Source organism: Dermacentor silvarum, chromosome 4 (genome assembly GCF_013339745.2).
Source record: "Dermacentor silvarum isolate Dsil-2018 chromosome 4, BIME_Dsil_1.4, whole genome shotgun sequence".
NCBI classification, from domain to species: domain Eukaryota; kingdom Metazoa; phylum Arthropoda; class Arachnida; order Ixodida; family Ixodidae; genus Dermacentor; species Dermacentor silvarum.
The window spans coordinates 171,041,492-171,066,049 of NC_051157.2; the positions used below are offsets into that span (position 1 = coordinate 171,041,492).

Here is a 24,558-nt window from a genome sequence, read left to right on the forward strand (position 1 = left end):
GTTTTCAAATGCGACGCGGCAGTTATCCTAATGTCCGAGATAACCCTTGCGTTACAGAAATATTGTATTAATGGAAATGCTGGCCGTCTAAAGCGCACTGTGGTGCAAAATCTGAACGCTCCTAGCCCATTTAGGAGCGTTAGAAAGATTCCTTGAGCCCACGTTTTTTTTTTTTTTTTCATGCGTTATATGCGCTTACCCTGGCGTCTTCGGTGAACTAAACGAGGCATCTTGTTTGCGTTTGGCGAAAGCAAGGGTCAGGTAATGAGTGGTGTGTAGGAAATGTTCCAAATGGGTGGCTTATTTGCAGCTTTTGCAACACATTGTGCATGCGAGCTCTCCGCAACGTTAGGTTTGTGTCCTACAAGCGGTGCAGAATTTAGCACGTCGCCCTGACAGAACTACGCATACCAGCGAGTTAACATGTCATAAAAATTGTAGGAACCTTATCGCGATTCTCTGCGCGAAGTAAAATTCCTGTGAAATAAACACCGCTTGCGCAAAACAATTTTTATCCGTGTAATATATTACAGCTATTACGACATATTTTCTTTTCTCTAAAAAAATTATGGGGTTTTACGTGCCAAAACCAGTTCTGATTATGAGGCACGCCGTAGTGGGGGACTCCGGAAATTTGGACCACCTGGGGTTCTTTAACGTGCACCTAAATCTAAGTACACGGGTGTTTTCGCATTTCGCCCCCATCGAAATGCGGCCGCCGTGGCCGGGATCACTGATGTGTTCAGATTGCTAATGCGAAGCGACATTGTGTTTCTTTTTTGTGTGTTTGTAAAACGTGTAGCGAAATATATTAATTCAATTCAACATTCCAAGCCAGCTATATTTTTCTCAAATATACGCTTTCGATAGAGAATTTTCGGCTGATTTCAGTTGCCTTATCTATTCTGGTGGACCACTTGCATTCAATTTCACTCGAAATGTTGCTGTTGCAGCGCCGCCTATACTAGTTTTATCATGTGCGCATACGCAGTACTAGAACAAAAAAATGCGTCAGAACACCTAATTCAATGAATCAAACAATCAATCAGTCAAAACTCTTTATTTCCATACGCATAAAAAACAAATTCAGAAGTATCTGGATTGATAACGGAAGGAGGCTAGTTCCCGGTGCAACAAAATATGAAGTACGCAGGCCGAGCTTTAGCAGCAGCAAGAAAACATATTGACACCATTGAACAATGTGCGGTTTTATGGGAACAATGTTACAGAACAAAACAGAACAGAACAATTCAGCTACAGGTTCTGGTTCTCAAGTAGAAACCGTTTACAGCTTTGCTTGAGCTGTCGTCCTGTTTTAAACCGGAGGCTTTATAACATATTCCGAATTTGTGAGCTGCAGGATCAAATTATTCCAACATATGCGTGGAGACATGTGGAATATTAATATAACTTTATAAAAATACGTTCGTAACAATTTATCTACTTTTCAGGGGACTGCCGTGTTCAGCCTTCGCCTGCTGTACGCTTTGGGCACGAGCACGAGAGGAATCGTTTCGGTGACCTTGAAGGGGCGTTGGACAGAGCCTATATTCCCTGATATTGTCGACTTCTTTATGCCCTGTTCATTTGACCCAGACGTAGTGTCGTTCGGCAGCTACACTGAGGTAAGCAAGCGTATAGTACAGGGTTCCAAATCTTTGGTTGAAGCGCTCGGACGTCTAGGAAGCGCTTCACACTCCATTGTGAACGACATTGTGTTCCCGCGAGGACACTGGACATTCAGGTGGAGGAGGAAAAACATTTACGAAAAAAAGGCAACACAAACAAGCCGGTGCCTTCCTGCTTGTTCTGGAGGCACCCATCGTCCAGGGCTCTTGCGGCTCTTGCTGTCTTCCTGGCCCGCCTCACCAGTTGTTGCTGGTCACGAGGGTCCGAGCTAGTCAGCGCGGCCACCCACTGCAAGGGTGTGGGGTTGGGTATCTGAGGGGATACCTGTATTTTGAGGGAGGTGCTCCGACTCCTCCTGAAGTTTTTGGCGATGGGGCCTTGACCTGCAATATATAGCATTGGGCAGACTCATTTCGGGGCGTTGGGGAGTTGTAAATTAGGATGGGATCGCGTGCGAGGTCATTCACATGCTGCAGGCTTGTGTCGCGTGCCGTCTCATTGTGAGTATCGTCGTGTTCGTCTGTTGTTATCCTCCTCCTGCTACTCATAGCGTAACAAGAGCCAGAGCTATAGCATGGCCTTCGAGGCTACAGCACGCCCACCTAAAACCCCACATCTCGAAGGCCATATTGGCAGCAAGGGCGGAGCGCATAACGATCCTCTTTATTAAAGGAACGATGAGCTGAAGGCGTACACTTGCTGCCGCAGTAATAATTACATAACGTGTGTTGTTTCACTGCATTATTCTGTGGAAAACATAACTAGTCATCAGCACGTGTGCGGCGGTCATATTTGTGGCTATATAATCGGGTTCATTTATTCTTTTGTTGTATCTGACGGCGCGAGTGGCGGCTTGGAAGGCAACTGCCCTTCTCCCCTCCTGCAGATATAGGGCCTCTCTTTCAATAATCCCTCTCACTCTCTCCCTAGACATGATATAGGACCTCTTTTTCTCCATAATCCCTCTCTCTCTCTAGAGAAAGTATAGTGCCTCTATCTCTCCATAATCCCTCTCAATCTCTGCCTTGACAAGCTATAGGGCATCTTTCTCTCTGTAATCCCACTCTCACTCTCTCTCTAGAGAATGTATAGGGCCCCTTTCTATTAATAATCCCTCTCACTCTCTGTTTAGAGAACTTATAGGGTCTCTTGCTCCCGATAATCCCTCTCACATATGGCCTATGTCTATCCATAATCCCTCTCATTCTATTTTGAGACGACATAGGGCATCTTTCCCTCCATAATCCCTCTCACTCTCTCCCTTGAGATTAAGTAGGGCCGCTTTCTCTCCATAATTCCACTAACTCTCTCTCTAGAGAAGATATAGGGCCTCTTTGTCCCCGTATTACCTCTCACTCTCTGTTTAGAGAAGGTATAGGGCATCTATCTCTCCATAACCGACCACTCTCTCCCTAGAGAATATAAAGGGCCTCTTCTGTTCAAAATCCCTCTCACTCTTTTTTTAGAGAAGATATGGGGCCTTTTTCCTCCCAGTAATTCCTCTGACTCTCTCTATAGAGAAGATATAGGGCCTTGGTCTCTCCATAAGTCCTCTCACTTTCTCCCTAGACAAGATATCCCTCTCGCTACCTTTTTAGAGAAATTCATCGGGTGTTTGCCTCCCCGTAATTACTCTCGCTCTCTATTTCCAGACGCTATAGGGCTTCTCTCTCTACCTAGTCCCTCTCACTTTCTCCGTAGAGAAGTATAGGGCGACTTTCGTTCTATAATCGCTACCACTCTCTCTCTCTAGTCAACATGTAGTGCCTCTTTCTCTCCATAATCCCACTAACTCTTTCTCTAGATAAGATATAGGGCCTCGGTGTGTCCATAAGCCCTCTCATTCTCTGCCTATACTAGATATCAGGACCTCTTTCTCTCCTTAATCTCTGTCTCAGTCTCTCCCTATAGAAGACATAGGGCCTCTCTGTCCATAATCCCTCTCACTCTAGCCCCAGGCAAGATATAGGGAATCTTTCTCTCTATAATCCCTCTCACTCTCTCCCTAGATACTATTGTTAGGAATAGTTGTGAAGAAATAGTTTTATTTCCCAAGCTCTTCGTTCTCTTCGTCTTCTCTTCTTTTTTTTGTACCTGACTTGCGTATCCGTTACATTTCCCCGCAAGCAGATGAAGCCCGTGGGGTGAGTGAGGATGGACAAGCAGGGTAGAAAGGCTTCAGGCGAGCAATGTAAGTCAGCTGAGTTCTGCTTGATCGCCTACCATTACACAGGAGGCGAGCTATTACGTAAGTGGGTTCGTTCAGGTGGTCCAGAACTTCAAATGGGCCTGAATATTGTGACAAGCGCTTTTGGCACAATCCACGTTTGCGTTGCGGTTTCCAAAGAAGGACCAAGTCACCTTTTTCTAACGATACTTGTACGTGACGGTCGTCATATCGCTCTTTCGAACGACTTTGCAAGGCCAGAGTACGAATACGAGCTATTCGACGGGCTTCTTCAGCGAGACACAAAGTCTTCTATACAGAGTCGTCATTGTGCAGAACGAACGGTAAGAAAGTGTCCAGGGGGCTTCGCGGTAACCTTGCATTCAGGAGATAAAATGATCCATAATTCGTGGCTTCGGGTTTCGCCGTGTTGTATGCGTAAGTGATGAAGGGCAGCACGTCGTCCCAGTTCTTATGATTGGAGGAGACGTACAGTCTGTTTCACAGTTAGGGGAAAACTCGGAGCGCCTTGCAAGGTGCTCCGAGTTTTCCCCTAAGTGTGAAACAGACTTTACATGGCAAGCACGTTGGTGAGCGTTCTGTTTGTCATTTCAACGATGCCATTGGTCTGTAGATAATACGGTGTGGAATGACGGAACTGTGAAGTGCACAAGCGAAGTAACTCTTGAATGTCATCAGCAGTGAACTGACGACCACGGTCGCTGATCATGACACGTGGAGGGCCATGACGAAGTGCCACGGAACGCCGCAGGAAGACCGCCATGCAAGCAGTGGTGGAAGAGGGTTTGGCTACAGTTTCTGCATACTGTATAAGATGGTCTACGCAGACAATTATCCAAAGATTCTTGTTGTTGGATAACGGGAATGGACCCAAAGGGTCAATGCCTTCTTGCTCGAACGGCATACTGGGCGGTGTCAATGGCCGAAGAGGAACCGGGGCTACGGTGGTCGGTCGCTTGTGACGTTGGCACATTTCACAACTAGCGACATAGCGCTTGGTTGTTTCGTACATCTTGGGCCAGTAAAAGCGTTCCTGCGTGCAGCGTAACGTTCGTACGAAGCCGAAGTGCCCGGATGTCCCATCATCATACGTGGCGCGTAGAACGTCGGAGTGGACACTCTCAGGGACAACAAGCAGAAAACGCGCTCCATGCCCGGAGTATTTAGTTTTGTAGAGCAACTCATCACGGACAGTAAAGCAACCGCTGCCTTGAGAAGTACCGGCGGCGACAAAAAGCTGATCGAGGGTAAGATCATTCCGTTGTTCTTGCTGAAAATTTGCCGCCTCAGGGAACGTACAAGTAACAGCAGCGAGATGTCAAAATTCTCAGCATCGCAATCGGTAGTCGCAAGAGGAATTCGAGAGAGGCAGTCTGCGTCAGCGTGATGACGGCCACTCTTGTACGTTACCACAAAGTCGTATTCCTGGAGGCGCAGCGCCTAACGTGCGAGGCGACCAGAAGGATCATGCAAACCGACCAGCCACCATAAAGAATAATGGTCGGTGATAATTTTGAATGGTCTACCGTAAAGATAACACCGAAACTTCTCTATGGCGAGAACAGCTCCCAAGCATTCCTGTTCTGTAACCTTGTAATTGCGTTCAGTGGTGTTGGGCTGCTGAGAACGACGTCGCGGGATCGAATCCCGGCCACGGCGGCCGCATTTCGATGGGGGCTAAATGCGAAAACACCCGTGTACTTAGATTTAGGTGCACGTTAAAGAACCCCAGGTGGTCCAAATTTCCGGAGTCCCCCACTACCGCGTGCCTGATAACCAGATAGTGGTTTTGGCACGTAAAACCACGTAATTTTATTTTATTTAATTGCGTTCAGATTTGCTCAGGCAACGGCTGGCCTATATGATAACATGTTCAGCGCCACTGTGACGTTGTACAAGCACCGCTCCTATCCCGATTCCACTAGCATCGGTGTTAACTTCCATCGGGCTAGATGGATCGAAGTGATGCAAGAGGGCTGCTAACGTTAGTATAAACTTCATTTTTGAATGATGCGTCACACTTCGGTGTTCATTTGAAGGCCGCATCATGTCGCAAAATACTTGTCAACGGGTAAACGATGTCGGCAAACAGGGGAACAAAAGTACGAAAATACAAACATAGGCCGATGAATGAGCGAAGTTCTGGTGGTGACTGCGGTGGTTTGAAGGAGCTCATCACTTCTATCTTACGAGGATCGGGTCTCACGCCATCCTTGTCGACTAGGTGTCCCAGGACCAGTGTTTGACGTCCGCCAAACCGATATTTTTTTGGTTTAGAACCAGCCCAGCTTTTTCGATGCAGTCGAGAACAAGGCGGAGGCGTTCGTTATGTTCTTTAAACGTGCGGTCAAAGATTACAACATCATCGGGGTAACACATGCATATCTCCCACTTTAGACCACGTAGTACTGTGAGCATGAATTTTTAGAAGGTGGCAGGAGCATTGCAAAGGCCAAAAGGTATAACAACAAATTCTCATAGACCATCTGGAGTCATGAAAGCGGTGTTTTCCTTGTAGGTAAGGTCCATAGGTATTTGCCAATACCGCGATCGTAAATCAAGTGTTGAGAAGAAGCAGTGTGGGAGCAATCAATGACGCCATCGATCCACGGTAGCGGATAGACATCTTTTTTCGTCACTGCGTTTAGACATCAGTAATCCATGCAGAATCTCCAGGAGCCATCTTTTTTTTTCGGACCAGCATTACTGGGGCTGCCCATGGAATAGACTACTCTTGAATGACACATTTATTCATCATCTCCTTGACTTGCTCTGCAATAACTTTGCGCTCGGAGGATGACACTCGGTAGGGCTTCTGGCGGATGGGGTGTGCTGAGCCGGTATTTATTCTGTGACGAGCGCGGGACGATGGTAAATGAAGGGGTGCATCTCAATGCGAGAAGTCGAATGCAGCCTCATTCATGCCTGGCAAGGACCTGTACCAGTGCTTGCCGTTCCGATGTACAGAGAGCCTTGCTGATCGTGCCAAGCATTATCACCTCAGAATGGCGATTATCGCAAGAAGAGCAAGCTGCAGAGACGTCCGCAGTTAGTGCCGCTATTGAGCTACATGCGACTTCATCGAAGAATGCGATTTTCATACCGCGAGGACGGACAACCGGCGTGGCAGAACAGTTCAGCGCCCAGAATGTGGCTACTACTTTCGTCATGCACACTACAGAGCAGGGTAAAGTACATCTTTTTTAGTACAGATTATGTGGAGAGGCCTACCTACAAGGTTAACACTATCAGCGTCAGCAGTAGTTGTAGAAACACGAACGGGCGTCAGGCACCACGATGGTGCAATCACTTCATCAAGAAGGCTGATTGTGTCAGTGTCCCGGCCTTCGCCACGCCAGCTTTGTTCATAATGTGCTGATATAAATAACTTGTTCAACGATATTCTGCCACAACCACAGCCCATTGAAGCACCGCATTGTTAAAGAAAATCAATACCAAGAATAACATCATGCCAACAACGAGAAAGAACAAGGAATTCCGACACTTTCCCAGCCAACAAAACACTCACAGCACAAACACCAAGGGGATGAAGCTACTCGCCGCCTACTCCACGACAGGTAATACCGTCGTTCCAAGAAAACAACTTTGTGGCCTTGACGGTTTTTGAAAGCGAGGCTCATCACAGACACAGTATCCCCAGTATCAACTAACGCCATGGTCGGTATTCCGTCAATCAACACATTCACTTTGTTTTTGAGCATCACAACAGGCAAAGGAATTTCTTGCAAAGACCGTCCGGCGACCTCACCTCCATTGGCAGAGGATGCGAGTTTCGCGGCGGTGTTGACGAAGAACGCCGCCGAGGGGACGGAGAGCGATGGGAACGGTCATTTGTCTGGCGTCAAACTCCGCTCAGATGATGGAGAATCGCTGCGTCTGGTCGCGTGTGAGAAGCTGTTCATTGGAAGCAAACCCGTCGTCCGCAAGTCATATGAATTACGGGTTCCGGGGGGCGAGAACATCGGTGGTGTTCTCGGTGATTGACGGCCTTGGCGACAATACTGAGCTATAAGGCCTGTGGAACCGCAGTTGTAGCGTACGGGAGGTCGCGGCTCACAGCATCTTCTTAGAAGCGAATGGTAGGCTGCTGCGGGCGGCGAGAAAGTTCGTCGTCATGTGGATAACGTCTCTCTGCTGCTCGTTGAAATTCGTTATATTGGTCATAATTAATCTTGTCGCTGTAGTAGGATCGTTGCTGTTCTTGTCGCGGCCTGACAGAAGTCACAGGGCCTCGCGGGTAAAAACGCGGCTGTTCTCGTCGAGGCCGAGGGTCATAAGTGGGGCCTCTGTCGTAGAGACGTGGCTGCTGTCGGGCCGCTAGCTTATAATCCTGAATGTCCCTTGCCGCAGGATACGGGGAGAAGGATGCCACGTTTGGTTCGAAATCTGGTGATAGACGGAAGCTATGAGGGTGCGGGTGTGTCACTTGCACGTGCAATCTCCGCTCTTCCCGAACTATTTGTGGGATCGTCGATGCAAGATCGAAGGGCTGGTTGCTATCTACGCTTGCGACTGTCGACTGACGTCTTCAGTTGCTCGAAAGTGCGACATAGCCGAATGATGTCGGCGACGGAAGCCAGGGTGCCCTTTTGCGATGAGGAAACTGTAAACATCCTCGGCAATTCCTTTTAGGATGTGTCCGACTTTGTCTTCATCAGACATTCCAGAATCCACCTTCCTGCACAATTTTATTACTGCCTCAGTGTAAGTGGTGCAGGTTTCACCTGGCACTTGCGCGCATTGCAGTAGCGTCTGTTCTGCCCTTTTCTTTTTTGACGCGGAGTCGCCGAATCTCTCTTTGAATTCCGAAAAAATCTGCCCCATGTCTTTAACGTTTCCTCGTGATTGTCGAACCACACCAACGCAGCATCCGTTAGAAAGAACACGACGTTCGAAAGCTGAGAAGCGCTGTTCCACTTGTTGGCGGCACTCACCCGGTGATAATGGATGAGCCATTCCTCAACGTATGCGTCCGGTCTTCCGGCGAAGGGACGCGCATCTCTCAGTTTTTGAACGGAACTGGTCGGCGCAGCAGTTGGCATACGCCGTTATGCGTCCGCTTTGTAGGCCATTAAAATCCGGTGGATTCGGTGGGATTCCCGCAAGGCGACGGCTCCGTCGAAGAACTTGTGGTTCAGCCTCCGTCTTCGGGTGTCGATTACCCAGCACCTCCGCCATAACTGTTACGAAGAGTTGTGATGAAATGATTTTATTTACAGGAGATGGGCGATGATCGTAGCGTGATCGCAGCGCAGTCCGGCCTCTGAAGCTCTTCGTTCTCTTCGTCTTCTCTTCTTTTTTTGTACCTTCCTTGCGTATCCGTTACAATATGTAGGGCCTCTTTCTCTACATAACCGCACTAACTCTCTCTTGACAAGTTATAGAGAAGTTTTTTTCCATATTCGCTCTCGCTCTCTCTTTAGAGAAGATATAGTGTCTCCTTTTCCCTATCGTCCCTCTCACTCTCGCTCTAGACAGGATATCGAGCATCTTTCCCTCCATAATCCCTCTCATTCTCTCCCTAGAGACTATGTAGTGCCTCTTTCTCTCCATAATCCCAATAAATCTCTCTCTTTCTCAAGAAGGGTTAGGGCATAAGGGAATCCATGATCCCTCTGACTCCCTATATAGAGAAGATATAGGATCTCTTTCTCTCCGTAATCTTTCTCACTCTCTCGCTAGGCAAAATAGAGGGCCTCTTTCTCTTTATAGTTCCTCGCACTGTCTCCCTAGACAAGATATAGGGCATCTTTCCCTCCATACTCCCTGTCACACTCTCTCTAGAGATTATGTAGGGCCTCTGTCCAAAATCCCACTAGCTCTCTCTCTCTAGATAAGATATAGGGCCTCGGTTTCTCCATAAGCCCTCTCACGCTATATTAGGAGACGATATAGGGCCTCTTCCTCTCCATAATCCCACCAGCTCTCTCCCTAGAGAATATATAGGGCCTCTTTCTATTCATAACTTCGCTCACTCTCTCTTTAGAGAAGATGTAGGCCCTTTTTCTCCCCGTAAATCCTCTCACTCCCTCCACAGAGAAGGTATAGGGCCTCTTTTTATAATCCCTCTCACTTTCTCCGTAGAGAAGATTAGAGCCCAATAAAACATGTACAGTAGGCAAAGAAAGCTATGCTTTAAACGCTACGGTTCGCTTAGCGGGCACGACGGGCATTTTCGACTAATTTAAGGTCGTGTAATGGTAAACGCTTGGGTCTCCCAAATATAAACCTTCAACTAGGGGCAGCCTGCTCCCTACTCTAACCACCACTATAAGCGACCATGGTTTCAAAGGGCTTTTGGCAAGCGGTTACCAAATACAAACCTTCAAAGGGTCTGAAAGCATTTAGGTGCCGTGAGGCGCCTTACACGTTGTATATTGAAATGCACAGTTTTGTCATCATTGCCGACTGTTTTTTACGCAATTTTTACCTCCCTTTGAGACTCATAATGCCCCCCCAAAACAGTCACCAATCTTGTTCGTAATTCCTTTACTTAAAACTCGACATTTGCTAGCTTTTTATCAGGAACTTGAAGTGACGATGAAACGTTCATGCTGCTTGTGGCCTGAAAGTACCAATAGTGCAACGGTGACGAAAGTAAAATGACAGCAAGATAGATGAAGGTTGTTGTTGTGTACAAGATAAATTCCCAAATGGTACGAATTTCGCCTAAAGCTTTCTTTGTAGGCTCGATGAGTAATGGTTGCGTCATTCGTGCCTGGAGCTAAATACCTGTCGTAAACATGCAACGGCGGCAGCAAGACAGCGAGGTGGCCCTTCTTTGTATATTGCCTAAAAGGAAGCTCTAGCTGCGGGATACCTGACATTTCCCTCTAAGACAAATGCCTTCTTTCAATAGACAATCGCAGGATCAATTTGAATGAAGTTTGCTGCTTTCAAAGAGAAAGTGGCATTCTATTGACTGTGGGAAGCCGAACTATGACTTAGGACCGGAAATGTTTTACGAAAGATGCCTAAGAGAAATATAAGCACTAAGTTTACAAATCCATAGCTCTGCATATGAAAACACATGACACAGTTTCGTAAACTGCATCTGTTAGAACACTTAAAGCGCGTAAATTTTATATACAAGTTTAAGTAATGTGAAATTTTCAAGCCGCAAATTAGCAGTGCATTTGAAAGCTGTTTACAATACATCGCATTTCTCTGGTTTAGATGTCTAATATAACGGCACTTTACCGAGCTCGGTACTTAAAATCTTCCTTTTTAATGTTCCAATTTCCAACAGTTTTTGTTAAAAGGTTGGCGGGTAAAATAAAAAAAGAATATGTTCTGTGAAGAGCAGATCATTGCCGACTGTACTTTACAGAACTTTTACGTCCGTTTGAGACTCATAATGCCCCCAACAACAACAGTCATCAATCCCACCACAATGCCTCTGTTGCTTTATATTTATATAGGACATTCGAAGGTAACCTTTCCCCTGCAATATCATTCGTGTTTACGTGGTGAGGGTGCAAAGTGGTGAGGGTGAGGGTGAACAACTGCAGCTGTCACTCCCGCTCTGTCACCGACTTGTCATAGCGGTGTTTTCCCGTCACGTGGTTATGCATCGACCGACCCGGAGGTATACGATCCTGAAGATTTGCTGTCGCCGTTTCTTTTTTTCTCAGGTGTGCCCCGGTGGTGGCTCTGGTTACGGGGCTCGGTTAAATTATTCGGAAACGCACTACGCCATAATTACCTATATCGACAGCATCAGGCGCACCTTCGTCTACGACGACGAGAAGGCATTTGCTGCCAAGGTGAGCAACAAGTTTTTCCTCTCTAGAAACATTTTACTCGCCTGCAGCGCTTCACACAGGTGGCAACCACTATAAACATTTATTCATTATTGCATCAGTTGCTAGTGGGCCTCTTCAAATATCCGCCGCTGGCATTCCCAGACTACCCGAGGAGGTGCTTTGATCCAATGAACGTTGCGTACGCAGTGTCTCGAGCAGACCTTAGCAGTCCGGGGCGACAAATACACGCCCCAATGACGGTTGTCACATGAACAAAACAGTGTGATTTCGAAAACTCTGCTTTTGAAAACTACATGCGGCAGAATTGATTGTGGAGCCGGAATCCCGTCATGGACGCCATGTTTTTGGCATGACCAATTGGCTAAAGGAGCACGGACATATAATTTATAGGTAGTAGCAGCTACCACACGCTTCTCTAACGTATACAAATAATGGCTGCAATATGAAGTTTGCGAAACGTAGGGTTCCATCCTTCTTCACTAACACCACGGGGGATGCCCACGGACTCTTGGACGGCTGGGTCGTCGCGTAGCATTTCGTCGACGTGTTGCCTTATGGCTTCGCGTTCGCGCACCGAAACTCGGTACAGGCTCTGACGGAGTGGGCGGACATATTCGTCGGTTATGATGCGGTGCTTGGCGACAGGGGTTTGTCGAACTTTTGACGACGACGAGAAGCAATTCTTATATTACAGGAGCAGAGTTTTTAGCTGTTCTTTCTTAGGCCTGGGAAGGTTCTGATTGACGTCGAAAGTTGGTTCAGGTAGTGCAGTCGGCGTTGCAGGTGCACTAGAATCCGTGAAGGCGAACGCATTGCTGGCTTGTACTATTTCGTCGATGTAGGCGACCGTGGTTCCTTTGTTAATGTGCTTGTATTCGTGGCTGAAGTTCGTGAGCATCACTCTTGCTTTCCCTTCACGTAGCTCGGCTATGCCTCTAGCGACGCAAATTTCGCTGTCGAGCAGTAAGTGATGATCGCCTTCGATGATACCCTCCATGTCTGCAAGCACTTCGGTACCGACGGAAATAATTATGCTGGAGCGAGGCGGAATGGTGACTTGTTCTTCTAGCACATTCAAGGGATGGTAACTGATGTTTGTATCCGGTGGTATCGCGTTGTGCGTTGAAAGCGTTATCGACTTGGACCTTAAATCGATGATTGCACCGTGTTGGTTTAGAAAGTCCATGGCTAGGAAGACATCCCTGGAGAAGTGCTGCAGGATTACGAAGCTCGCTGGGTATGTGCGGTTGTTTACCGTGAGTGGTGCTGGGCAGATTCCAGCCGGCGTAATTAGGTGGCCCCGCTCCGGATATCGGGTCCTTGCCAGGCCGTTTTCACCTTCTTCAAGACCGTAGAGGCTTGGGCTAGTCGGTACATACTCGATAGGGAAACAGCGCAAAAAAAAAAACACGACAAGATCTAAGACAAGATCTAATCGGTGTCTATTTTTTTGCCCATGCGCAGTGATCTACCCTTGTTTTCTTTTTTCCTTTTTTCCTTTTTCTCTTTCTCTTAGTATATATGTGTTTCTTTCTGAATAAAGAATGCAGTCGTCAGTCAGCGCTGGTGTGTGTCTCCCTCCCTGTCTAGTCAGGGTTTTTTTTTTTTTTGGGGGGGGGGGGGGGGCGGGCTGTTTCCCTATAACCTTCTTCTACTTTGCGGCGAACGCGCCACTGCAGACGGAATAGTCGGCTCCAGTGTCGACGAGAGCGGTGACGTTATGACTATCGAATAGCACGTCTAGATAGGTAGACCGTCGTCTGGCGTTACGGTTAAGTCGTAACGTCTGATAACGGCTGCGTCGGCTTGCTCTGCTGCTGCTACGTCGCGTCGGCAGGTCTTCTTGCGGCGGCGAAGTGTTGTCGTCAAGGCTCTTGCCAGGCGGCGTGGTAATATCTCGTCGTGATGATTTGCGAATCTTGTTCGTCGGCGGCGGAGGATCTTCGGCATTGCGTCGTACAGCAACCGTACCTCCATCATTTGCTGCCTTTAGTTTCCCGGGTGAGGGCTGGGAGATCGGCCCCGGGTTTGGCCGGCATACAGCCGGCGATGCGGCGAGATGTAGCGGCCTGGTGACGGCGAGCGTGAGGGTCGTCGTGGTTGCCACTGGGGTCCGGCGAGGTAGTCAGTGATGTCACGTGGTCGCTCGCCAAGCTGGGGACGTGGCGCGTTAACGGCGAACCCTCGTAGGCCCATCTCGCGGTATGGGCATCTGCAGTAGACATGGCCGGTTTCCCCGCAGTGATAGCAGAGCAGGCGGTGGTCGGGGGCGCGCCAAATGTCCGTCTTTCTCGGGTAGCTGCGCTGGACGACGGACGGGCGTGCTGGCGGCGACGGTGGTGGAAGTCGGAACTGCGGCGTTATGGGGCCCTGACGCGAGCGCGGAGGGGGGCCTTGACGACGGGCGATGGCGGCGTAGGTCAGCGCTTCCGGCTGGGGTTGCGGCGATTGCGGCTGCACATCGGGATCTCCTAGTGAGCGCTGAACTTCTTCTTTGACGACATCGGCGATAGATGCCACTTGAGGCTGCGATCTGGGAAAGGGCTTCTGCAGTTTCTCGCGAACGACTGCTCTGATGGTCTCGTGCTGGTCGTCGCGGTCAAGTGCTTCACCGTCAATGTTGTTCGGGAATAAGGTTCGGCAGTTATATTGCCTTGTCCGTATGTCGAGCGTCTTCTCAATGGTTGTGGCCTGGGAAACAAATTCAGCAACGGTCTTGGGCGGGTTGCGTATCAATCCGGCGAAGAGCTCTTGCTTGACACTCCTCATCAAGAAGCGAACTTTTTTCTCTTCTGGCATGTTGGGGTCGGCGTGATTGAACAGGCGAATCATCTCTTCCGTGAAAATCGTGACGTTCTCGTTGGGAAGTTGCACTCGGTCTTCTAGGAGAACTTCGGCCTTTTCCTTGCGCACGACACTCGTGAAGGACCTCACAAAGTTCTCACGAATTAGGTCCCACGTCACCAGGGGTGTCTCTCTGTTCTCAAACCAGGTTCGAGCAGCGTCATCCAACGAAAAATAGTCATGGCGCAGCTTGTCTTCGTCGCTCCATTTGTTGAACGTCGCGGTCATTTCGTATGTCTCCAGTCAAGTTTCAGGACCTTCAGCCGGTGATCCACGGAACGCCGGCGGCTCCCGAGGTTCTTGCAGCAGGATGGAGGACGCTGGGGCTGCCATTGGGGTCGTCGACTTGGCCTTGATCGCTGTGGTCTTCTCGGGAAGAAGTCCGTGTTCTGGCAAAAGACCTTGCTGTCTACGGCTAGCTCGCTGGTCCTTGGCGACGTTGGTCTCGTCCTCCGATTTCGGGCTTGGGTCGCGGTTTTGCGGGGGCGTTCGGTGCATGAACACAAAAGAACCTCCACTAGATGTCACGTAGTATTGACGCTGAAGTAAACAGTCGTAAAACTGTGTATGACGAAACTGATTGTTTATTGGGTGAACCACAAAAGCAGGCTACACTCGAAGCACAACGAAAGCGGCGAACACCGTCGGCGATCATCGAAAATCGGATCAGCGGCGAAACGCGTCGGCTTTTATACGTGAGTTTTCGAAGGTTCCAGATTAATCCCTGGTACCCGCGTGCCTTCCAGAAAGTTCTAGACAATTTGCGACGCTCATACAGTCAGATTACATGAGCGTCAGGTGACCACAGACGACGGATATAAGTATCGATAACGTTCGAGAAGCTTCCAATGCAGGCGCGTCCTGCGCCGAATGATAACGTATAACATTTGTTAGCCGGTGGAAAGCGGCCACTGGTGAAAGATAAGCATGTATACGTGTCAATATAATAAAGTTGATGCTAGAGTAGGTTTTGAAACGCTGGACCAGACGCCATCTACTTGAGCGTGACATCGCTGCGCATTACGAAATTACCTCAGGTTGTGTAGCAATATTTATCTAGACATCACAATACTGCACTTCGAATAAATGAGCAATTTAGCGGGTTTCTTTTGGCTGCAAACGGAGACAGCGTGTGCATGATGACGTCGTGGTTCATCATCATCATCAAACTATTTCAGTCCACCTTAAGACGGAGGCTTTTCCTAGCGATCTCTCCAGTTACACCTGTATTGCGCCCACCGACCCTGTCTTATGCCTTCAAGTTACCTCATTTCATCACACCAGCTAATTCCCCTGTCGTCCTCGACATCGCTTCCCTTGTCTTCGCATCGATCATGTAACTCTTATGGTCCACCTGTTATTTTCCCTACGCATGACATGGCCTGCCCGGCTCAAGTTTTCCTTTTAATGTCAACCAGTATACCGGCTACGCCCGTTTGCTCTCTAATATAAATCGCTGCCTTCTTGTCTCTTAACATTACGCGTAACATTTTTTGTTGCATCGCGCGATGCGTGACCTTTACCTTCTTAACTTTCTTTGTTAAAGGGACACTAAAGAGAAACAGGAAGTTCAGCTGGAATAAAAGAGGGACCTTCAGGAATGCATGCAGTTTTTGTTGGGTGCAAAAATATGAGTTATTAACGGAGAAATTCGTAAACAAAGACCAAATATCTCTTCCTCAATTTCTTTCACTCCAGATTTGCCGCTGAAATAGTGTCGTCACAGATTTCATTGGTCTCAGCGAATCAGAGGGCGCCATGATACGTCACCGCTTGCGTAAACGGCCGAGGCGCTGGCTGCATCATGGCTGCATGGCCGCTGCGTTTGCGTTCGCCGCGATGGATACCGTTGCTGCCGCTGAACCTTGCAACGAAGAGCTCGCCAGGGAAGCAGGACTGCATTTCAGCGATATTCAGTGAAACGGAGCGCGAAATTATCCTCCGTGCTCGAGCGCTAGGTGTTTCCGCATGCGATGGTGGTCAGCCACCGGCCGCACCGGCGGAAAGCAGAGCCTCGTTTACGTCGACGGTGCGAGGCGTCCGGACCGCCAGGCGACTCGGTATGGTTGCGGGCGTACTCGGTATGGTTTTTTCGTGGCTTTATTTGATGACATTCACCACTCACCAAGCCGCCAGTTTGCTGCTGCAGGGACACCGGTAGGGGGTTTGATGAAAGGCGCATTGAAGGAAGAGCTGCTCGAGAAAGGACTGACCTCTGGGGAACACCAAGATACTTTCCGAGGGCAGGATTATCTACATAATCCGAGGGCGAGAAATGCAGAGAGCACACCATCGGTTTCTCTGGATCTTTTGCCGTTTTATAATCGGCAGAGCACTGAGCCATTGCGAACGCTGGGGCTCATTGCGTGGCACCACATGAAAGGACACAATCGGGTCAACACTGCCGCTGTCCCTGAGCAAGCGCCCTTGGGCCCGTTTATACAGCCCTCAACACTACACACGCGAGGCATTTTCTGGCTGTTTTCCGCGAAGTCAACGTTTTTCGAGCTACGCAACACGCAACCAAACACTGCAACACTGTAGAGCTAGTAGAGCAGAACAGGCGCGCGCGATGATGCGTGGAGCAAAAACGAAACTACGAACTATCTTGACCGGATGTAGCGCCATGCTATTTTTTCTTATTTATTTAATTTTGCGCTAAACTTGTACTTCCTCGCTTGAAACGGTTTAAAAAGTTGGCAAATGCGGTTTATGTAGGTTTAAGGTGTATTTCATGTTGTGTTTTGTTAACAGCGATAAATCGCTCTCGACCAATCGCGACCGGGCTGCGTTTGTGATCTGTGACTCACGAACGTGTAGTGCGCGAAATACGAAGGGGCATCAGCACCTATCCTTCAGTTTTTTTTTGCTTTTTTCTCGCTTATAAAACCTCTGTTTGCAGAAAGAATGGTATGACTGTGATCGTGAAAGGATAATCTACCATTTCAGCTCAACTTCTGGTTTCTCTTTAATGTCCCTTTAAGCTCTACGTCTCTGTCCTATATGTCGGTGCCGGCCGAATGAAATGATTGTACATTTTTCATTGTATTTATCGCATAGGTGCCGAAACCTAAATGGTGAGTAGAAAGTAGTGGTATAGTAAATTTTTAGGGCATTCTCACGCTTCACAATACTTTATTTTTAACACGAAAGTGTTTTATGCCGGGGTCCACCAAGACTTCACTGACGTATTTCCGTCACGGAAATACGTCAGCTTACAATGTACACGAACATAATACAAAGAAAGAAACCAGAAGAAAAAGTTCCACAAACATGCAAAATTTGGAAATCGAACCCACGACCTCTCGGTCCGCGACGATAGATCGCCGAGCGTTTAACCCATTGCGCCACAAACGCATTTGCAGAGAGCTACACAGACGCGCCTTATATATCTAACACTCCTCCGTGTACCCGCGCTCTTGCTCGGGGCGGTGCCGCCGCCTACGAGCAGAACAGAGAAGTACTGCATTATGACACTAACGCGCACCGACAGTGAACGCTTCGGTGGTCTCAGCACTACGACGCCTCGATGCCAGCATTCGAAGGGACGCTGGCATCAAGAAGCACTACCAACGCAACCTAGGTGGCGTTCACCGTACTCAGCACAGCGGAGCGTGGCCTCCGCAATTAGCTCTGAAATGTTTTTGAAGTTGATCGCGGAGGCTGCAATTACGACGCGCTGTACGCGCTGATTTGACTCGGTGACGATTCAGTTACGTGCTTTGTCTTGCGCGTTGTATTAGTGTGTCAGTTACGTGCTTCGTCTTTCGCGTTGTGCTAGCGTGTGCAGCGTAGTGCAGCTTCCATATGCACGACGGTTGCTCATGGTCATCGACGTTGGTAGTCGTGATGGAGGAGACGTGCCACCAGGCGTCAGCGTGGGTGCATCAACGCCTAAGGGCGCTTTAGCCACAAAACACCAATAGACATTATATATCAATGTGCAATAAACATTACACTACTTCTGTGAAGACACGTTTCACTTTCGTGTTCTATACCGATTCCTATATAAGAGGGATCAACCACATTTTTTGTCGAATTTAGAATGTTTGGACCTTCATTGAACGCAAAAGCAGTTTCCCCCGAAAGGCGAAGCATCGATTGCGATAGCAAATTAGTAGAGAGCTATTCGGGGTAGGGATAGTAGTTTTATCAGGCTGCATAAACTTGGACACATTGGCTTACTAACTGAATTAACAATTGTGGTGTCAGCGCGCACAAGCAAACATGAATAAATCACACTGAATGACCGCAGCCAATGACTGTCAAAACGCTGGCAGCAAGCGCAGGTTGGCGCGGTCTATCGCTTCAACAGAAACTGAGCGGCGAATGCACAGCGCATAGAAAGGTCAGAGCCGTGTGGAGATAAGAGACGGTGCGGACGACCGGCATCCCCGGGCAAAGCGCAAAGAAGTTGTTGGCAGAGAAGAAGCTGCCCCCCTCCCCCCCCTCTTCCCGCTTTGTTGCTTTCGCGTGGGAGATTGAGTGGCAAGATACGCCTTTGGTGCCGGAGCACAGCGCCAACCCGCCTCCCTCCCTCCCTCCCTCCCTCCCATACCCCCACGGTCTTTTGCGCGACGATCACGTTTGCTTTCCGCCGAGCGTTCGCTCTCCATGATAGCGCGCGTCCCCCGCGCGCTTTCGCTCGCGCATACGGCGCGCGGCGACGAATTTATCGCCCTTGGAATCTATACGGAACCTCACGGCGACGACGACGGCAGAAATTCGGTTCAAGTGTCCATATAAATGCTATCGCAATAAAAAATGCAAGTAGGAAATCTCGCGATAGTACTCGTGGCATTGGGCAGATCGAGCGTGACCTCTTTCTTTTACCTCATCTGCTTTGCCCGCTGGCCAAAGTTATGTAGCGTCATACGTGCGCCTATTAGCGCTAAAATGTATGAGACGTGTGTAGAGTGATTGGCGCGAAAAATTGTAAGCGGTATATATGTGGAAATAACGTTCAATTACACCTTGTTGCGTATATATATATATATATATATATATATATATATATATATATATATATATATATATATACTGAGGAAGAACATCGGCACTCTGAACAGCCCTGTTGCATTCGTGTGCCTCGTACTCAGTTCGCTCTCTGGCTACGCCCTACCTGCTGGTGCTGCGTTTGTCGCTGCCGCTCTGCTACCAAGATTACTTGAACGGCTGTATACCCGTTGCCGCGTATGGACGACGCACTTGACTGTTTACAAGGAGCAGAGTTTTGTAGCGTTAGCTACACTGGCCTAGCCAAGCCCGTTTCGCGCGGCACATCAAGAGCCGTGCTGCGCATGCACAAGGATCAGTGATGTCACACGGCTTGCGCACCGGAGCCACCGGAGCCGGCACCTCTCGCGCACTCCGCCGCCGCCGCGCGCGACTCACCGCCGCCGGTCTGCGCATTCCAGAGGAGTGACGTCGTAGCCGTGGTAGACGCACTGGCGCCGGCGCGCGCTCGCTGTGCAGTCGCCGTCTGACACTGCGCTGGAACCGCTGCGCTTCTGACTGGCGTTTGCCAGTGTGGTATAGCCATGGAGAAGGAGAGCGCAAATGCTGCTCAACAGCGCAGAAGAACGGAGAAGCTTGACTCATCGGATCCCGAAGTAGTTGCCTGGCAATTAGCGGTTGAGCGTAGTAGGGATGAACAAAAGAAGGCTATATACATGTGCCACATAATACGTATACCGCGTGTGTGTCATTGGAGCAGCAGTAAGCATGACAATCAAGCTAATCCTTGACAATCTAGACAACCAGGAAAGCTAAGAATAATCAGCTGAACCTTTGCTAACGCTACGTATATCCTGGCATAGCCGAGCTAAGCCACTGCAACTTTTTTTCCTCCTTAGATTTCCGCTCTGGCTACTGGCAGGTGCCCATAGCTGACGCTGACTGTCCAAAAACCGCGTTTGTAACACCAGATGGCTTTTGCGAAGTCACTGTCATGCCCTTTGGTCTCTGCAACGCACCCACCACATTTGAACGCATGATGGACGGCATCCTGCGCGGCCTGAAGTGGCATACTTGTCTGTGCTACCTCGAGGACGTTGTCATCTTTTCCCAAGATTTTCCGACCCATCTTCGCCGTTTACATCAAGTTTTGACCTGTCTCCGGAATGCTAGTCTCCTGCCTAACTTGAAAAAAAGTGCCTATTTGCCGCTCGAAAACTGACTATATTAGGCCACGTTGTCTCCAAAGAAGGCATTCTTCCAGACCCTGCTAAACTTCGTGCCGTATCCGAATTCCCGAAGCCCACTAACTTGAAGGCACTACGCAGCTTCATTGGACTATGCTCCTATTTTCGACGATTCGTTCGCAATTCCGCTACTGTGATCGCACCCCTCAACCAACATCTCCAAGGCGACAATGAACATTCAAATTGGTCGGAAGCCTCTGAGGATGCGTTTACGACTCTTCGCCGACTACTTAGGTCTCCACCAATCTTGCGCCATTTTGACCCAAGCTTACCTACAGAACTCCACACTGACGCCAGTGGTGTAGGCCCTGGTGCCGTGCTCGCACAACGTAAGAACTACTAATGCCGAATACGTGGTCGCTTATGCCAGTCGTGCCCTTACAAAACCTGAGGCCAATTACTCAGTAACAGTAAAAGAGGGCCTGGCCATCGTATGGGCACTTCAACAATTTTGCCCATATCTCTACGGTTCACCATTTGACGTGGTGACGGATCATAACGCTGTTTGCTGGTTATCTAACCTCAAAGACCCGTCGGGTCGCCTCGCTCGGTGGGCCCTCCGCCTCCAGGAATATGATATCCGTGTCCTCTATCGCTCTGGACGCAATCACTCTGACGCCGATGCCCTCTCGCGCTTCCTAGTTACTTCAGACGCCAGTACTTCTACCGACAGTCATGATATCTCAATCCTTGACGTCATGAATATGGCCTCGGAGCAACGCAAAGACCCACGGATCGTCATGATATTCGATCTTTTGTCCAACCCTCCGGCGGCTTCAGTAACTCGAGCGTTACGCCGACAGGCCCAGCATTTCGCCATCCGCGACGGACTTTTATACCTTCGCAACTACCACATTGACGGCCGAACATGTCGTGCCCCGCCACCTTCGAAACGATTTATGCTCCACTTTTCACTCCGAGCCCCAGTGTGGTCACGGCGGAGTGTCGAAGACCTACACACGGCATCGCCAATGCTACTATTGGCGCGGTATGTACACCTTCATCCGCAAATGCGTACGCTCCTGCATTGCCTGCCAGCTTCGCAAATGTGTCACGCGTCTCTGAACTGCTCCTCTCCAGCCACTTCCCTGCCCAGCTCGCCCATTTGACCGTGTCGACATTGATTTATACAAGCCTCTTCCATCTCTTCCGTATGCTGAAACCACTGCCTTGCCTGCCGCATCAGCAAAAGACGTCGCCTCGTTCATACTACACAACTATGTTTCTCCGCCATGGCGCACCTCGTGATTTGCTGAGCGATTGGGGTCGCGTATTCCTCTCGGACGTGCTGCAGTCACTCCTATCACAATTCCAAATTATTCACCGCACAAGTACCGCTTATCACCCGCAGACGAATGGCTTAACAGAAGAATTCAACAGAGCGCTTGGTGACATGCTATCAATGTATGTGGCGTCAGACCACTCCAACTGGGATCTTGTACTTCCCTTTGTTACATACGCATATAACACTGCCTCCCAAGCCACTACCGGGTTCTCACCATTCTTTCTGCTTAACGGCCGCCAGCCCTCCAGCACCATAGATACGGTTTTCCCGTACCGGCCCGACCCTGCCGACTGCTCACCTGTTGCTACGGTCGCTCAGCACGCCGAGAAATGTCGACAACTTGCCCGTTCGTTGACGTCTGCTCAACAGTGTCGCCAAAACAGCGGCATGACCTCAAACCACCTCCTCACCCTTTCGCCATCGACTCCCTCGTGTGGCTTTGGGTCCCGCCTGTCGCTGCCCCTGGCCTTTCGTCGAAGCTCCTTCCCAAGTACCACGTGCCCTACCGCGTGGTTGCGCAAACATCACCCGTTAATTACGTCGTTGAACCCGTGTCGCCATCTTCCGATCTCCGTCGTCGCGGGCGAGAGACTTTACACATTGACCGGCTCAAGCCATACTACGATCCGCTGAACTCTCCCTAGGTCGCCAGGATGGCTACTCGTCCATACCGGAGGGTGATTGTGAGGAAGAAGATCGGCACTCTGAACAGCCCCGTTGCCATCGTGAGGCTCGTACCCAGTTCGCTCTGTGGCTACGCCCTACCTGCTGGTGCTGCGTTGGTCGCTGCCGCTCTACGACTCGAATAAACCCCTTTGCAATATATATATATATAGCGCGGCGGGTCCGTTCTCTTTCATACTAGGTTCAGTGGCAAAGGTGTTGCGCTGCTGCGCAAGAGGTCGCGGGATCAAAGCTTGGCCGCGGCGGCCGACTTTGGATGAAGACGAATTGCAAAACAACCCGTGTTCTTGCGTTGTAGTGCGTGGTAAAGAACCCCAGGTAGTCAAATTATTCCTGAGCCCTCCACTACTGCGTGCTTCATAATCAGAACTAGTTTTGGCGCGTAAAATCCCAGCAAGTAGACAAAAGAAAATGAACGAGAAGGGAACCGAGTAGGCCGATTTATAATAATCATATCATAAGCACTCATTCCATAAATAGGATCTCGAATCCGGCAACATTGATACCTTCAGGTAGCAAATGTGGGTTTATTGACCAGTTTCCATCACCCAAAACTGTTCACGCACTCGTGCCGCCTGCGGCAGAAAGGATGTTCCACATCCGCCGCCATGGTTTCTGGCTGGTGCCACTGGCTCACACTCCCATGGGTTAGTTCCAGTAGGAAAGCATAAATACCCCATAAAGTTGAAAGAAAAAGGGCGCCGCGGTCGGTCAATAGGTGAGAACATCGCATGCGTAATGCGAAGACGTGGGATCATTCCCCACCTGCGGCAAGCTGTTCTCATTCATTTTCATTTCCATTAATTTATAATTTCCCTAATTCATTTAGTAAGTACAAGTAATTCACCCTATTTTGTCCTTTGTGTCTTTGTTTGTTGGCTCCTTAGGGTATATATATATATATTATGGCGTCCGTTAAAGTACCCCCACGGCAGCAACCCATGGGCTTTGGCGTTGCACTGCTGAGCTGAGCTCGATGTACTGGGTGCGATGTCGGCTGCATTTCGATGGGGACGAAATGCAAAAACCGCTAATGCACTTCGATTAAGGCGGCCGTGTTATAGAAATCTCAGTGGTGAAAATAATTCTGAAATCCCCTACTACGGCGTGCCGCATAATCAGATGACTGGGTTTTGCACGTAAAGCCAAATAATTTCATTTTGCGTTTAATAAGCAGCTACGCAGATTCCTTGCGTCACGTTTCTTCTTCGTGTGCAGCTGTGCAAAGCAAAAGCCTTGGACTCCGACGTGACGTTTGGCATCGCCGTCTACGACGTCGACTACGACGACTACGAGAACAAGTGTGCTTCCCTGAACAGATACAACCGCAACAGCCGCTTGAAGGCGGTGAAGAGGGTAGTGGAGTCTTTCAGGAGGCAGAGTATGATTTTTGACGAGAATATATGCAGAAAGACAGCGGTGCCCTAAAAGCGCCACTTATGGCCCTGCTCTCTGACGCACACTGATTGCGTGAGCAATGCGGTGAAATATAGCAGCTCTGGTTGTGCGTCATGTGTTTCTCAGCGAACAGCTCTTGGCGAAGCTGTTCGCTTAAATCACTATGCGTAAAAAAATACACTTTTCGTCGTTGGGCCTCTCTCTCTTTCACTTTTCCAATGTATGACACTCGCTAAAACGTGGGACAATTTGGAGCATATAGTTCCTACTAACGTTACTAGAAGGAGCTGTATCATGAAGCGTTTTCGCGACTCTAGTTACTGCGCTTTATCCATCTTTATCGGCCTAATTTCGAAGCAGTCCTATACATTTCTAAACGGATAAAGTAATGAGACTGTGTGCTCTTGCAGGGATATTACAAATTGTAGCACTTACAACGCAGTATTCTGTTGAAAATTAAGCATTTGGAAAATCGGCTGTTGCTGAAGCATAGTTCATTGGTAATATTTTCGAATCTAGACAAATGCCACTATGCTTGAA

General features: G+C 49.1%; 1 protein-coding gene across 1 annotated transcript; it reads left to right on the plus strand.

Moving 5' to 3' along the window:
- The first annotated feature begins 1,209 nt into the window (after positions 1-1,209).
- LOC125945062 (uncharacterized) lies at positions 1,210-24,048 on the plus strand. Its single transcript, XM_049666623.1, has 3 exons — positions 1,210-1,625; positions 11,473-11,604; positions 23,839-24,048. The coding sequence occupies exons 1-3, from the start codon at positions 1,575-1,577 to the stop codon at positions 24,046-24,048; spliced, it is 393 nt and encodes a 130-aa protein (XP_049522580.1). The 5' UTR covers positions 1,210-1,574.
- Positions 24,049-24,558: the final 510 nt, after the last annotated feature.